This window comes from Podarcis raffonei, chromosome 8 (genome assembly GCF_027172205.1).
Source record: "Podarcis raffonei isolate rPodRaf1 chromosome 8, rPodRaf1.pri, whole genome shotgun sequence".
In the NCBI taxonomy this organism is placed as follows: domain Eukaryota; kingdom Metazoa; phylum Chordata; class Lepidosauria; order Squamata; family Lacertidae; genus Podarcis; species Podarcis raffonei.
Window position 1 is genome coordinate 48,521,584 of NC_070609.1, and position 16,782 is coordinate 48,538,365.

The window sequence follows — 16,782 nt, forward strand, 5'->3', positions numbered from 1 at the left end:
GCTAATGTTTCTCGGCTCTTGAGTCTACTGGAACGGGCGGGAGTGGGGAGGCAAACATGCTCTACTTCCCTCCTTTCTTGTTGTCCTTTTCCACCCCAGACCCTGCAAGCCCTTGAAGTGTTTGGACGAGGGGGCTGTCATTTTGTTAAGGGAATGGAGAGGGGGGAAAGGCTCTGTTCGCCTGGCTGTTTTCCAGATGGAAGTGGGTGGATTGTCCATGCAGGGCTTTAAGGCTGTCCGTCAGGATGTGTGAAGGAGCAGGAGTCGTGGGGCCTTTTGTCCTTTGATTGGAGGTGGGGGCTGAGGCCCATTTTCTTGACTAAGCTTAGATTGGAAATTCTGTGCACTTCACCAAGGGCCGGGAGGAGATGCCTCCTCTTGAGAAATAGGGTTTGTCTACAACGTTTGTTTCACCAGAGGCAAAAAAAAACCCCTCTGACTTGAGCCTTCCTTTGTGGAGAACTTTGAGCAGGACAAGCATGAAATTATTTGGATTTCCAAGTCCCACAGCTAAGGAATGATTCAGGGGGGTCAGCAAGTGCATCAGTTGTCTGGGGAGGCGCCTGGCTGGTCTCTACCAGACAACTCCCTGCAATCTGTCCTTTTTGGTTCACACTGATCAGACCTTGCTTGGGACATAGGAACATATCCTGTCTCAGCAGCTACATAGCCTGTCTGCCAAGTTTGTAGAAGCAGAAGAGACAGGCCCTGTGGTCCATGTGGGACCCAGGACACTTTGCAAGAGCTTTGCTCACCCTTTGCTTGCCCCTCAGAGGTCTGTGGGTTTTTTGTCCTTCCTGGCCAAAGTAAAAGTGTTCCATTGGTAACTTGGGGCTGGGATAAGGCATTACAGTAAGGGCCTAAGGATAACTTGTGAGACTTAGGCTCATTTTGCTAGCTAGCAGAATTAGTCCCTCTCCAGGTGATGCTTCCCCTTCCCTTTCAATGCTGGTGGCCTCCTTGAAATGCTTATTTGGAAAAAGACACCTGGGTGAGGTGCCTACAAGGGGAGGGGGTAAAGACTCTGGGTTCTGCTGCTGAAGCATGAGCTGAGCCCAAGGATTGAAGGTGGGAGCTTTACCACATGGGCTCTTCTTTCTTTTGTTGGGAGAGTTCCCAGTGTGGTCTAGGGGAAGGACCTCAGCTCTAGGAGAATGCTATGGGTCTGTGTTTGTGTGCTCACTTTATGTTGGAAAGGTTGGGATTAGACTAGTGACACTCTGCCTTCCATTCTCTGTCCCCAGCCACAGTGGTCATCCATCACCACCCTGTAGTTGCCTATGCCTAATGCTCTATTTGTAGCTGCTTTTTAAAAAAGAATTTCCCCTAAAGAAATTGCAGTGGAGCCCTGGCAGGAGGCAGAGGGGCATCTCTCCCGCTACACATGAAAGGCACTGCTGCCACTGTATAATGTTTTTAGGGAATCCTAGAAAGAAGGGCTCTTGAGTGCCTGAGGTCAATGCTGAGCTGCTTCCCTACCCTTCCCTTCCCACCCCAAATAATGGGCTTCTTCTGCTGTTATAACCAGTGTTGTCCTCCTCCTAACACCCCCCCTGCCCCCCATTTGCAGGTTGGTTCTTGAGAGACAGTATCTCCTTTGCAGGGCTAGCCAATAAAACAAGGCAGCAGAGCGGAGGAGAGAAATTTGCAGTGTGTATCCTTGTTTTTTAATCATTTTTCTACCTTTATTGGTATTCATAGCTCACATTTTCCTGGTTACTGTCAGCCTGGGCTTTCATCCATTTTAAAGAGCTATTTTCCCCCTTGTTGTTGATGATGATGGTATAAAGACAGATGGTGTAACTGCTTATGAATGTCCTATTTTATTTCCTCTGAACCAGACAGTTTGCTGGAAGACGTATATTATTTCCACATGCTTCGGAGGGGAGCCCAGACAGTCCAGTCGCAAGTTAGCAGCCAGCCGGCTGGCCAGCCAGCCATCCTTTGCTTGCTTTGGAGAGGGTGACACCTCTAGGTGGCTGCTGGGACTGCAGGGGACCTTCAGCATGGCTGGGCCAGAAGGGGCTTGGTGGGCATTTTCTTCCTTTGAGGAGCTTTTTCCAACATTTGGCTGGAGGAGAAAGACTGCTCAGGAGGCCCACATTTTCTTCTTGCTTAAAGGTGAAGCTCAGATGGAGCCAGTAGTCCCTAGATGAAACAGCCACCAGTCTTAACAGTAATTATTATTAGTATTATTAGTATTATTATTACCCCACCCAACTAGTAAAAGCATCTGCAGCTGGAAATTGTTTCTCCAGGCTTCACCACCAGTTCAGCCTCTATAAGCTTGTTTAAATAAGAGCAAGTAAGGGCATGAATGTCCTTCCTCCAGCAGTGCAGTGTGGTACAGTGGTTAGTGTGTTGGATGCTCCCTAGAGCACTATGGGTTCAAATAACCATTTGGTCACAAAGATCACTGGGTGTCCCTCAACCTAGTCTACCTCATAAGTGGGCAGATCTCTTTAGAGGAAGGTTTATTCAAAGCCATGGAGCTGCTCCAGGCTTGGCCCATATGCCAATAAAGTACTTTGAACACTCAAGCATTTTATAGACGTACTAAGCATTACTACATCTCCTCCTCTCCTTTCCATAGAAGATGCACAATCAGTGTGTTTTGCATCCCAGCTAGCTTTATGCTTTCTCTGCTGATAAAGCGAGGAAGGAGATTCTTCTCCTGCCAGGAGGCCAATCTTAAATTCTCGGGGCTTACATCACTAGTTGCTTCACTGCCTATTGGATCCTTGAGGCACACACAAATTTTGCTTTGTGCTCATGTGAGGGTCACAGAGTGCAGACAGTGAATGGCACGAGAATGGACAGTACTGCTGCAGCTTCCTCTTTTTAGGAACTTTGCAACTTATACTTCAGTGGGTGTTTTGGTAGAACTCCCCCACCCCACAAAAATATGTGATATCAATACAAAGCAGTTTGGCCCCTGATGTTGTGCTGTGTGTGTGGTACAATGTTTTTGATGGCTACCTAGTGCTAAAGAACAGGTGTGACTATCTTTCCTGGGTATTCTGTTTACTGCTTCAGGCACAGATGGGATGTCTTACTCTCACTATTCAGTCCAAACAGACTGTCCAAACATAGGACCCAGAGGACAGGGCTTTGGGGATACTGTGTGATTTCAAGGCAAGTTTGAGACCTGACAGCCCCACGGGTGCAGACTGACCGCCATGTGGGGCCATTTCAAAAGCACTGCTGATGGCCAGACCCCAAGGTACACATCACACCCATTTTATCTGCTTGACTAGGTTGGTTGGACTGAAGAGCCAAGTGGAATTATCAGGTGTATACTAACTGATGATGACTACCTGTTTGCTTCCAAATGCTTGTGAGCTGATTGACTGATGCTTTATTCAGGTTGCTTTCTAACACGGTGAAAGTTAGCTTTGTCACCTTCCCCTCCACAGCCTTGGTCAGTAACTAGCATGGGTTGTCAGTTTTCAGAGCTTTCTACCTGCCTTCTAATCTCTGGTCCGATTCTGTCCTCCCTTCAGCTGCATACCAGCCCTGTCAGCAGTGTTTTTACCTGGCTGGAACATGTCCTTGAACTCAGACAGAGCCCCTATCTTAGCTGCATAGAGGATAGAGGGTTGTGTGAGTCTGCGTAGAAATTAGCCTACTGTACAAAGGTGAAAATGGCGTTCTCTCCATCCACTTCTGCTTCTAGCACTGCCCACCACTGGCATGTGGCCCCTGGAAAGTTCCCCAGAACCATACACATCCCCCAGGCTAAAAAAAAAATGTTATCCATCACTGTTTTAAAGCTACAAATGGCTTGGGGCCAGGTTACTTCAAGGATCGCCACCTCCTGTATATACCTGTATGGACCCTGAGATTCCAGGTTTCCCTGCCTAATGAAGTGATGTGTGTAGTTGCTAGGGACTGGTCCTTGTTGGTGCAGCCCCAGTTATGGAATGGGCTGCCTAGAGAGGCTCTTTTGGCACCCCTGCTAGGTGCCTGGTGAAAAGGCCTTTTTCTCTCAGGACACCTAACCACAATATGTACATTCCCTTGACAGTTTTAAATTGGTTTAGCTCCTGTGTATGTTCATTCATTTGTATTTATAGTCATAGTTTGTTGGTTTTTGGGGGGGTTGTTTTTGTTTATTGTTGACTTACTTTATTTTGGGTTTACTGTTTTGTGAAAAATTGTGGATTGTATTCTGTTTTTCGATGTTTGCAAACCATCCAGAGCATTTGGTTGTGTAGGTGGCATGCAAATGAAATACGGTAAATAAATTTGGAGGCCAAACTAAAGCTCTTCCCAGGAGATTTAGGGGATTATCCAGGGAAATAGATGTAAATTGAATCCACAGACTCCTAGCCTGAGCTTTGTATCCAGTGAGCTTGTAAGCAGTGTTAGAAATTAGCCAGGTGCCAGGTGTGTTTTGTGTCTGGTGTGGGTTCAATTGTGAGCACGTGGAGATCTCTGGATTCCAGGTTGGTGACTTGACATCTCCATCTAGCTGGCCTCTCCAGCTTTCTTAAGCAGGTAGGCAACAGAGTGTAATAATAAATCCCATTGGGGGAAAATGGTGCCTAGACATACCGTTGTGGTGACCGTAACCTAGGTTTAAGGTGCCATTTGGCAATTAGGTTATATATCTGAGTTTCTAACACTGCTTGTAAGAAGCAGTGGCCACAATTTCTGTTGCTCCTATAGCACCTCCTGCATGCCTCCCTGCCATGCAATTGCCAAGGCTTCTCCACCAGGACCCCCTTTGGGTCCCTTTTCAGCCGCTCAGTTTCTGCTGTGACTTGGAGTTAAAGGGAGCATGTATTGGGGCTGCACCTGAGGATTCCCAAATGAGATGGGAAACAACCCAGAGTCCATTGTAGGAGCAAATGTGGGAAGGTAGAAGAAGTGACTTAAGGCAACATTGCTGCAGGTGTCAAGTGCAGTTTTTACCTCTTTCTTTTCCTTCTTTTTCTTCTCCCATTTCAGAGGAGTTGATTGAAGATGCAGAAGGGCCTCCTAGTGAGGCAGCTGCCGATCCAGAAGAGCCTGTTAAAGATGCAGAGACTGCTGTTGAAAAGGATGAGGGCAAATGGGCGGCAGGTGAGTGATAGTCAGTGGAAGCCGAGCTCTGGTTCTCTCTCACACACTTTGCTAGAGTGAAAGTTTTCCTACAGTGGGTTTGGAGGCTGTTCTCAAATTTGTCTTAATCATTCTCTCAGTCAGAATATTCCCAGTCAGTCTGCATTTTGTATCCCCTTGTTGATCCTGTTTTGTAAGAGCAGCAGTACATATTTATATTAGGAAAGAGGTGTTATATAGAGTGAACTTGCTCTGTTTCTATAAAAAAAAAAAGTGAACTTTGAAGATGAAAGGATTTTTGTGAAATAATGCAAAATCTAGAGCAAATTCTAAAATTGCCTAAGCCTGAATGTGAATCACTCTGAACAGTTGAGGTGGATGTTTACCTCCTACGAACCAGAAGACTATGGCAAGAGAAATCCTTGGGCTAGTTCTGTATGGAGCTGATTCAGAGACAGAAGAGACAAAGAGAGGTCTGACCCTTTATCCAGCCAATCGTACGAATAATTTTTCTTGTGCTGGTCTGGTGCATCAGTCCATACTCCACAGTTTGGGTCTGTATTTGTCCAGCAGCAGAAGACCATCTCAAGTCATAATAGCTGTCAAAATTTTCTCAGTCCTTGAAGTAAGATTTACTTGATAAGCAGGGGTTGTATCAGAAAGAAAAAAGATTTCTTAGACTTTGTTTTCAAACAAGGAGACAGTGAGCCTTTCAAAGGTGAAAGTCTTGTTCCTTCTAGTCTGGACAAATTAGTCCCAGAGCAGATACTGCTGCTTTCCTAAGGGGTGTGGTATGGGGTTTTATGTAGGAAGTTAAAAGATTTGTGAATAGTTTACAACTGTGATGCACAAAGTCACTAAATGATTAAAAAGACAAAAGAAAATCTTGGTCCAGAAACATTTCATGTGTTTGGCAGCACTGGAACTCACCCTCAGCCTTCACAACAGGAAGGGATAATGAATTAAGTAAGCAGTAGTTGTGGCAGACCAGCTCAGAGAGCTTTTAAGTGCTCCCCATTTTTAGAGATCGGCAGGGCTCACCTAACGCAGCAATCAGTGCAACAGAGCATCCGTAATTCGCACCCATGGCAGATTGCTATTAGGGGAGGTATTAATGGGCTGCCAAGGGCTGGGAAATTGTTGCAGAAAAGTGTGTTTATGGAGTAAGAGCTGGCAGGCATGATTGCAATTGGGTTTGACATGTTTAACATAAATGGCTACTGCACAGCTCTTGCTGTTTATGAATAATTCCTACAGGCCCACTGCCTTTCTAATTGCAAAAGTAGGGAAAGGGGGGGGGACCCAATTCCCTCCCCCCAAAAAAACCAGGCCAAGGCCATCCTGACTGAACTTTCCCCTGATTTTCACAGAAAGTCATGTTTAACCAAGTCTCATCAGATGCCCTGGATACTGTGATGGGGAGGCCTGGGGTGAGCTGTGCCTGGAATCTGTACCTACTGTTCCTTCTCAGTGCCTGAGCATGAGGGACAAACTGAATTTATTAGTGTTGCCTGGGAAGGGCATGGGGAGCTTTGTCTGTTAAAGCCCATAGGTCTGGGTTGCTGATGATTTCTTCCTGCCCACTCTGTATCCTCTGTGAAAGACATGAGGTACAGCTCTCTTTATCCCCCAATCCATTGAATCAGAAGTGGAACAGAGCCAATATGGCTCCAGTCCACCTCCCAGTCATGCAGCATTCTGGCATCTCTTTAGATATTTGGAAAAGGTGGGTAACATCTTCCTGCTTTTAAAATTCTCTACTTTGGCTATTTTCTTCTTTCTGGCTCCTAATTCATAGCTCTCTTCCTTTCAGAAGACACTGTAGCCTAGTTGTAGATTACTCCCTCGCTAGCTTTTTGTGGGCCTTGTGTAGAACTCTTAGTTGAATTTACATTTTAGCCTCATTTTCCAGCTTACTAGGATAATTCTGAACATTAGTCTATTGGTTGCATATTTTGTATTATTGGTAAACTGCCAATGCCATTGTCTAGGTAATTGAAGATGCACTGGACCCACCATGATTCTGCTCCTCTCCAGTCAATATCTCTTTCCCAAAGTGCTGCATACCAGCTCCTACTCCTTGCCAAAAGCATGGTCAGCATTAAAGTGGGGAGGCAGCTTTATTAGCTAGAGGAAGTGTTTATTAATTCTTTTTATCTTCCTGTTTTTAACAAGTCTGCCTCTGCAACTTGCTGCTTACCCTCCCTTAGGGGCTGTTGGGGCCCAGCACAGCCCTCATGCTAAACTAGTGGCTACTCTTGGACCTCTGTTTTCAGGAAGGATGATTGTCCCACTTTGTCCACATTTCTTTATGGAAGTTGGTGAGGCACAATAATTCCTTCTTGCTTCCATAGCTGAATCACTCTTTGGCATCTGTTTCCAAGACTTCTTAGTGTGCTTGAATTTCCACCAGCCCTTTTTTGAGGTGCCTTGCTTGGGCTGTTTTCCTCTCCTGCCTTCGTGGGTTCATTGGCTGCTCCTGTCTTAGGGGGCACAATATAGCCTCGGGGTGCTGTGCAAATCACGCCAATGGTCCACTGGCATGAGCATGGCCCACATAACAGCACCAGCAGCTCTTGAGTCTCATTTCTGCTTAACATTCATCACAAGGCCTCCATCAAGGAGTCCAAGTGACCAAACCACATCCTGTGTAGTGCCTTTTCCATGGTTCCAGCTTAACCAGGAAGGGTGTCTTCAAAGCAGGCCCACCCCATGTCATGCCATCAGCCACCTGAGGTGCAGCATTGCCACATGGTGGAGCAGAGGGACCTACCTGGTTGGAGAGCTGGGCTTCAGGAATGCTGGCCGGCTGCTGAGCTGGTATGATCAATGGAGAGAGCAAACGTCAGTGAGTCCTGCTGTAAATTTCTGGGGCAGGTGGCGAGTTGGTTTACGGAATGCAGAGAGATGAGAACCCAGCTTTACGGAAAGCAGCATGAATTAATAATCATTTAATTGGCTCCTCCATTATGCTGCTGGATTAGTAGATGGAAGTTTAGATGAAGGGGCTGTCAATGGTGCTTTAGCTCAGAGAAACTGATGACTGGGGGCAGGGGAGAGGCAACTGTCTTTAGTCAGGTAGAGTCCATCCTCCTCAGTTCTCCTACCCTGGGCTGGGCTCTTTGAGCTTCACCTCTATGCTGCTTTTCACAGCTCATGGATGGAAGGAGACACTTTCTTCAGTGTTGAAAATTTGAAGCAGTAGGAAGACTTTTTTGGTAGTAAACTGTCTGTTGCAGTGAGCTATTTCTTAGGTGAGGGATTCATAGTGCACTTCAAAAGGTATAAAACAATTTCCAGGGTCATTTCATTGTATTGGTGTGAGTGTAGCCTTCACTTTAAGGCTTTAAGCCTCCCAGAGTGGCTGGAGAAACCTCTCTCTCTCTTTTGAGTTAACTGGTAGGACTCTGGTTCCCCAAACTGACTTTGCCGCTGAAACAGCCTTGCTGTGACTAGGCAGTAGGATGGTGAGAGAGCAACACTTATTCCCTTGGAGATGGTGCCAGAGAATCGCAGCTGGCAGATACAGTGGGTTGATAATGCCTTAGATATCCCTGGAATGCCAGCTACTTTGGACATCCCTTCTCCTCATCATCTCCCCTCTCTATCCCCAGTCTTTCACTCCTCCTTCCTGTACATTACCTTTGTGCAGAGCAAGCAGGGCAGCTAGCTTCCACTCCGCCTGATAGTCTCTCACATGATAGGGCCTCAGGAAAAGGTTTCCCATCAGTTGGCTCCTTATCTTCTCCTTTCGGTGCTTTAGCAGCTATTCCATGGGTGGTGGTGGTGATGATGATAAATAGTTTATTTATACTCTGCCCATCTGGCTGAGTTTCCCCAGCCACTCTGGTTGGCTTCCAACAAAATATTAAAATACAATGGTCTGTTAAACATTAAAAGCTTCCCTGAACAGGGCTGCCTTCAGATGTCTTCTTAAAGTCTGGTAGTTTTGCTTCTCTTTGACATCTGGTGGGAGGGCGTTCCACAGGGCGGGTTCCACTACTGAGAAGGCCCTCTGCCTGGTTCCCTGTAACTTGGCTTCTTGCAATGAGGGAACCGGGCGCTGGACCTCAGTGTCCGGGCAGAACGATGGGGGGTGGAGGCGCTCCTTCAGGTATACTGAACCAAGGCCATTTAGGGCTTTAAAGGTCAGCACCAACCCTTTGAATTGTCCTCGGAAACGTACTGGGAGCCAATGTAGATCTTTCAAGACCGGTGTTATGTGGTCTTGGTGGCCACTCCCAGTCATCAGTCTAGCTGCTGTATTCTGGATTAGTTGTAGTTTCCCCACATAGAGCGCATTTCAGTAATCCAAGCGAGAGAAAACTAGAACATGCACCACTCTGCCGAGACAGTCCGCAGGCAGATAGGGTCTCAGCCTGCGTACCAGATGGAGCTGGTAAACAGCTGCCTTGGCCACAGAATTGACCTGCGCCTCCATGGACAGCTGTGAGTCCAAAATGACTCCCAGGCTGCACACCTGGTCCTTCAGGGGCACAGTTGCCCCATTCAGGACCAAGGAGTCCTCCACACCTGCCCTCCTCCTGTCCCCAAAAACAGTACTTCTGTCTTGTCAGGATTCACCCTCAATCTGTTAGCTGCCATCCATCCTTCAACCGCCTTCAGACACTCACACAGGACCTTCACCGCCTTCACTGGTTCTGATTTGAAAGAGACGTAGAGCTGGGTATCATCCGCATACTGATGAACACCCAGCCCAAACCCCCTGATGATCTCTCCCAGCAGCTGCATGTAAATGTTGAAAAGCATGGGGGAGAGGACAGAACCCTGAGGCACCCCACAAGTGAGAGCCCAGGGGTCTGAACACTCATCCCCCCACCACCACTTTCTGAACACGGCCTAGGAGGGAGGAGTGGAACCACTGTATAAGAGTGCCCCCAGCTCCCAGCCCCTCTAGACCAGTGTTTCCCAACCTTGGGCCTCCAGCTGTTTTTGAACTACAATTCCCATCATCCCTGACCACTGGTTTTGCTAGCTAGGGATGATGGGAGTTGTAGTCCAAAAACAGCTGGAGGCCCAAGGTTGGGAAACACTGCTCTAGACAGTCCAGAAGGATATTATGGTCAATGGTATCAAAAGCCACTGAGAGATCCAGCAGAACTAGGAAACAGATCTCACCTTTGTCCCTAGCCCACTCCTGGAGATGATCGACCAGTGCGACCAAGGCAGTTTCAGTCCCATGATGAGGCCTGAATCCCAACTGGAAGGGATCCAAATGGTCCGCTTCTTCCAGGCGTGCCTGGAGTTGTTCAGCAACCACTCGCTCGATCACCTCGCCCAAAAATGGAAGATTTGCGACTGGGCGATAGCTGGTCATATTGGCCGGGTCTAAAGATGTCTTTCTAGAGAAGATCAACCTGTCTCCCAGTACTTTATCAAGAAGTCCCATTAGAAATGGAAGGAACGCTTGCTAAGTTCTTGTTTTCATGGGCCTGTTGAGGTCAGTGACAGATCGTGAAGGTTTAAAGGCTTGAGCTCCAAGAGGTAGTGAGTGACTTCAGGAGCTGTTGCCTTTAATCCAGAGCACTGGCTTCATTTGGCCGCACCAAGTTTATAAAACACAAGGAAAGGATTATTCTGCAGGTAGTTCCAATGTACTGGGGTACCCTACATAACTAGCAATGCCCTCATTTTCTATGCTTTTATAGTCCTCTTAGATAAATATCTAACAACCCATATATAGATAAATATTGGCCAGAGTCTTTCCTCAGAGATGCCAGGAAAGATGATCTCCGTTCAATGGAAAAGAAAACAGTTGAATATCCATTCATGCTCTCACACAGCTGAATACCTCTGAGGAACCGGCCAGCATTATAAGTCCACCCTCTCCTCTTTCTTGTCTACCATATTCCTGGTTCCATGATCCACACCAACTCTAAGAATCCTCAATGGCTCTTCTTTATCTTTTGATAAGATCTGATCTGCAATGTCCCACCCTCAAGACTTCATCTCCTGCAGTGATAAAATCAGAACTCTCCACTATGGAATCTCTTCTACTCCTTCAATATTTTCCTGTTGCATCCACCAACATACCGTATTTTTCGCTCTATAACACGCACCCGACCATAACACGCACATAGCTTTTAGAGGAGGAAAACAAGAAAAAAAAATATTCTAAATGAAACAGTGGATGTATGATTTTTGTGGTTCATGCTGTGGCCACAGACATGTGATCTGACGGTGAGTTTGGGGTAGCCCAATGCAAAAATCCTGAGGATCCATGTGGATCCGTGCTTTGTAACCACGTTTTAAGTGGGGAGGGAAGGAAAAGCACTCAAGGGACAAGGAACACGCGTGGGGTGGGTGGAGAAGGATGCTGTTAATAATGCAGAAGAGGGGTATAAGAGGAGAAGGCTCTTATAAGAGGAGTGGGGAGGAGAGAGGGACAGAGCCTGCTTGCGAAAAATTTTGCTGCTATTTAGCGAGTGGGGAGGAGAGAGGGGCAGAGAGCCTGCTTGCTTTAAAGGAGCCAACTGGACAGGAGCCGCTTACACTCGTGTAAGCAGCTCCTCTCTTCTCCCGCTTTTCTCCTTTAAAGCAAGCAGGCTCTCTGTCCCTCTCTCCTCTCCACTCAGTGGCTCTTCTCCCGCTTTGCTGTTTCAAAGCGAGCCACGGAGGAGGGAAGGAAGGGGAACCATGGATCCTCTGCTCACGACTGCAGCAGATCCCCCCGCCATCCGTAGGCATTCGCTCCATAACACGCACAGACATTTCCCCTTACTTTCTAGGAGGAAAAAAGTGAGTGTTATGGTGCAAAAAATACGGTACTTAATGAGTTGACCAGTCTGCTGTCCTTGACTTTTCCCTCATTTGTGTCCCATTGATACTCTTTACTCCTGACTCTTAATAGGCATCTCTCCTGCCATCATTACATCTCTCAGCCACACAGCCAACCTCTCTGTCACCTCTGCCTTGATGCATTCACACATGTTGCCATTTCCTCAACTTCTAAAACCTCTCCCTTAATAAATTTTCATTTCCCAGATACTGCCTGAGTACTTGTCTGTTCTTTGCCTCCAAACTCCTGGAGTATAATGCTAGCCCCTGCATTTTTTACGTTCTTTCTTTAAACTTCTCTCTCTTGACCACTTACAATCTGGCTTCACTCTCTGCCCTTCACTGAAACTGCCCATACCAAGCTCACTGGTATTCTCCTTGCTGCCAAATGTCCATGACCACTCTGCCACTCAGGACCAGATTTCATTGGGCTCATGGCATGACACCGCAATGACTCCTGCCCAGTGCCAACCTGGTATTGCAGCTGCCTCTGCATTGCCATTAGAGCAGGCATGGCCAAACTTGGCCCTCCAGATGTTTTGGGACTACAACTTCCATCATCCCTAGCTAACAGGACCAGTGGTCACGGATGATGGGAATTGTAGTCCTAAAACATCTGGAGGGCCAAGTTTGGCCATGCCTGCATTAGAGTCTCTTCATAGTGTGTCTGTAGGCTGTCTGCTGTTGTTGCTATTAGGTTGCATCCAGTGCTAGTCCTGCTCAAATCAGACGCATTGAAATGAATGAACCCTAGATAGTCATGTTCATTCACTTCAGTGGGTCTCCTCAGAGTAGTACTAGCATTGGATACACCCTGTTGTTGCCATTTAATATTATGTAGACTTGTTAGTTGCTTGTTACCCCAGGGTTTATGTTTATGTTTCTAAACATAATTACATTATCTGATTAACAAATTCATACAGGAAAACAGCTGCAATTATTTAAAATAAATACACACACAATGCCCCCCTCCCCACAAAAGCCACAGGAAGCTTTGGCAGCACACTAGTAACAAAACAACATAATCTCAGTCCATCAGTAGAGTGGGGAAAAGGTAAGTCCCCTCACGAAGGAGAGCTTTCCGCATATAAGGAACCACAACTGAAAAGTAACTCTGCTTACCCCCTCCTCTCTACAGACATGTTTACCCAATGTTGACAGCATTTAGCTCTGTGTTGCAGCAGGCAGCTGACATGTTTAAATTCCCCAATATGTGATGCCTGGATTCAACATTGGGTATTGGGGAATCTAATATAGTAAGTACCCCATAATATTATGGAGTCAAGACCTGGCTCAGCTCCCACAGTCTGTACTGCCGCTGCTGGGTAAGCATCTGTAGAGAGAATAGGGGGATGAGGTGAATGAATGAGAACCACAAGCAGCCACAAGGGGCAAGGACTGTAGCTTAGGAGGGGCACACATGCTTTGCATGTAGGAAGGTCACAGGTTTAATCCCCGCCATTGTCTCCAGCTGGGAAGGTTCACAGCATAAAACCCTGGAGAGCCACTGCCAATCACAATAGACAGAACTGAGTTAGATGGGCCATTAGTCTGACTTGGTATAAAACAACTTCCTATGTTCCTAATTGGAAGGGACGCGGGTGGCGCTGTGGGTTAAACCATAGAACCTAGGACTTGTCGATCGCATGGTCGGCGGTTTGAATCCCTGCGGCGGGGTGAGCTCCCGTCTTTCGGTCCCAGCTCCTGCCCACCTAGCAGTTCGAAAACACGTCCAAGTGCAAGTAGATAAATAGGTACCGCTTTTTAGCGGGAAGGTAAACGGCGTTTCCGTGTGCGGCGCTGGTGCTGGCTCGCCAGAGCAGCTTCGTCACGCTGGCCACATGACCCGGAAGTGTCTCCGGACAGCGCTGGCCCCCGGCCTCTTGAGTGAGATGGGCGCACAACCCTAGAGTCGGACACGACTGGCCCGTACGGGCAGGGGTACCTTTACCTTTTTATGTTCCTAATCAGGACCAGCCCAATACATTTGGCACTTGAGGCAAAGCCCAAGATGGTGTCCCCCTCCCCACTAGGGATGAGTGGGTGGGTGAAGATTGACATCAGGAATAAGGGGTTCCTTTGATGGCAAGAGGGGCGCTGGTCGGGTGTCTCATTGGCAGCAGGATCAGCAATGGGCCTTTCTGAGTCCCTGGGGAGGTGCCTGACCATGCCAGTCCCTGGTCCAGCCCTGCTGCTATCTACAGGTGAACTCTGCTTCCTGCTTGACCCTGGCAATGTTCTTCTCTTCCTCAAATGGGGTTTCCCTTGTTCCTCTGTGATTCTTTCTTTATACACAGTCCCTGAGTGATCTTGTACAATCCTATGCCATTCAGTACCACCCATAGGTTAATAACACCCAGCTCTTCCTCTCTACCCCAGGTCCCCCTGTGTCTCCAGTGTGCTTGGATGCTTCATCACTGTCTTTAACCCATTTTGTCCCAAACCTAACTTCTCATCACTCCCCAAAAACCCTCTCCTCATCCTCCTCTACACTCCATATCCATTGACATGTGCTTGATCTTTGACTCCTCGCTCTTCAGCCTTTTGTCACGTCACGTCTGTTCCACAGTTTACAACATCACAAAAATGTGCCCCTTTTTCTCTGCCTTCTTGGCGAGAAATCTGACTCTGGCTCATGCTGTGGTCACGTCCTGTCTTGGTCACAACAGCCATGTCTCAGCTTTTATCCACTTTACTTCTGTCCAGAACTTGGAGCACAGACTTGTTCAGCTATACATACATCTTATACCACCATCCTAGCTTCCTCTATTTTTCTAGATCCACCACAAACGCATTGGGCTTACTGTGCCCAAACTCTCTGATCTTACATATTATTTATTGATTTATTGTGCTCATAGACCACTTTTTGTTGCATCATAACCCCAAAAGCTTTTCCAATACCCTTAACAAACAACATGTCATTAAAATACACGAAACACGGTTAACATTATAACCCATTTCTTTCTTTCCTTTTAGAAAGATTTACAAGTCACTTAATCACTAAACTCTGTAATATAATAAATAGTAGAAATATAATATTGATAACATTATCAATAAAACACATCTAAAATTGCAAAAAAAAATTTGAAGTATTGATTTAAAAAATCTCAGATAAAATCAGTAAATCTTTTAAAACCAACCTAGATTGCAGAATTAATGACTGAGTTGACTTGATGAAATAACTTCTCATCAGAAGTCTAATGAAATATAGTGTGCACCTCTGTATTTTATAATATATGCAATTATTGTAGCAGTAACAGCCCAGCAATGTATATCCTGATATTTTCCTGCCTGTAACCTTTGTTCCTCTATTGCCCCTATCCTTAGCTCAAAGGTCTCCTCCTTCTGCAAATGGCTTCACCCTGCCTCCCTTGCTAACAGGGATGGTGATAGTGGTTAAGGCAGTAGGAGTCAGGCTAATTTGGGGGTGGTGTGTGTGAAATGTTGGCATAGTTGTGGAGGAGCCCCAGTTCCCTTATCTGGTTGGAGGAGCAATGGGGTGACTCAGTGGTGCCTTTGGGAGCCTTGGTTTCAGGCCTATTTAACTTTGTGCAGGGTCCTCTTTTGTGGCTTTTGAACAAATTCCCCCATCAGAATCTTCCTTGCATCTTTTGGGGGGGGGCTGGGGGGGAGCAAGCCAGAAGCGTTAAACCGCTTAGTTAATCGGCAGCCAATCCATCATGTTAAATATCCAGCTGTCATATATTACCTTTCAAGTGAAAATGAATAACTCCCATTAAGGGTGAAATGGGTTTGAAGTCGATTCGAGACAGATTAAAGTACTGTTCTGAATGTGTGTGTTCAGGGGGGCTAGGTGTAATATGCTTGTCCTTGTAGTTTTTAAATAATAGATGCCCTGCAGATATATGTGCTCCAGGGTACAGAGTTCAAAGGTCATAAGGCGGGCATTCTGGGAAGTGCATCAACTTCCTGGAACACACCAGAATGGTGTTCATTCTGCCTTTCTGGTGTTTCTATGGGTATGTGTGACCAGTCTGGCCAGTTTTGCTATGTTCGAAAGAGACATAGAGAGGAAATGGTGAGGGAGCTTATCTTGGCATCTATGAAAGCCTGCATGCCTATCTCTAAATTGCAGCAGGAGGTATTTATTTTTTATTTCAGCCATTTGTATACCATGTAATCAGAGTCTTCTCTGAGCAGTGTACAGGAGACTAAAAAGGAGTTTAAAACTATAAAATAAGAATTCAAGCCTGCTGGGGGGAAAGTCTTCCATAAGTCCTGGAAGTTCAACGGGGAAGGGGCCTGTCTGATCTCAATGGTGATATCAAAACTGAACCCACAATAATTGAACCCACAATAATGAATGCATTGCTCCTTGTGGTTATGACCCATGCATCCACACCATGGGGGGTTATGTGGCTCCCACAAAGACATCAGAGATTGAGTGAGAACATAAGGGATCAGGTGGTCCCTGGGGTATCCTGGGCCCAAGTTATTATGGGTCTTGTAAACTGACACAAGAACATTGAAGCTGGCCCAGTAGCGTGCGGGCAGCCAGTGCAAGCTTTTGAGCACTGGTGTTGTGTGCATGTTTGATGCAATGTGAGGTAGATGATGTGATTGTCTTGTGTGTCGTCCCCCCCACCATCCCAACTACATGGGGAGTCTGCCATGCCCTTCCCTTTGTTGACTCAAATTGTATTAGAAATCCATGTCGTGTTTTAGCTTTGCTATGTTGTCTGCCTGTGTTCATTCACCGGAGTAATTCCAAAAGCACTAATGGACATCAGTGTTATCCTGGAATCAGACTTGGAGAGTGATTATTGACATGGAGCATGCAGGGGTGACTGAAGAGTAAAGTTGTAGCATGTGTGACTCAGCTGGGCTCACCCACAGTCTGGCTGCATTGGTCCATGGAAGGAAAATGGTTCTTAGTCAAAATGGAAAGGGACATTTTTTGAGACATTTTCCTCCCCC

At 46.6% G+C, this 16,782-nt stretch overlaps 1 protein-coding gene across 11 annotated transcripts in view; it reads left to right on the plus strand.

Moving 5' to 3' along the window:
• The window catches only part of ZFHX3 (zinc finger homeobox 3), a 255,803-nt gene that overhangs the window by 210,926 nt on the left and 28,095 nt on the right, over positions 1–16,782 (plus strand). For all 11 annotated transcript variants that reach the window (XM_053399816.1, XM_053399814.1, XM_053399815.1 and 8 more), the window contains one exon: positions 4,954–5,067. In XM_053399816.1, the coding sequence (XP_053255791.1) occupies positions 4,954–5,067 (114 nt within the window). The remainder of the gene's footprint in view (positions 1–4,953; positions 5,068–16,782) is intronic.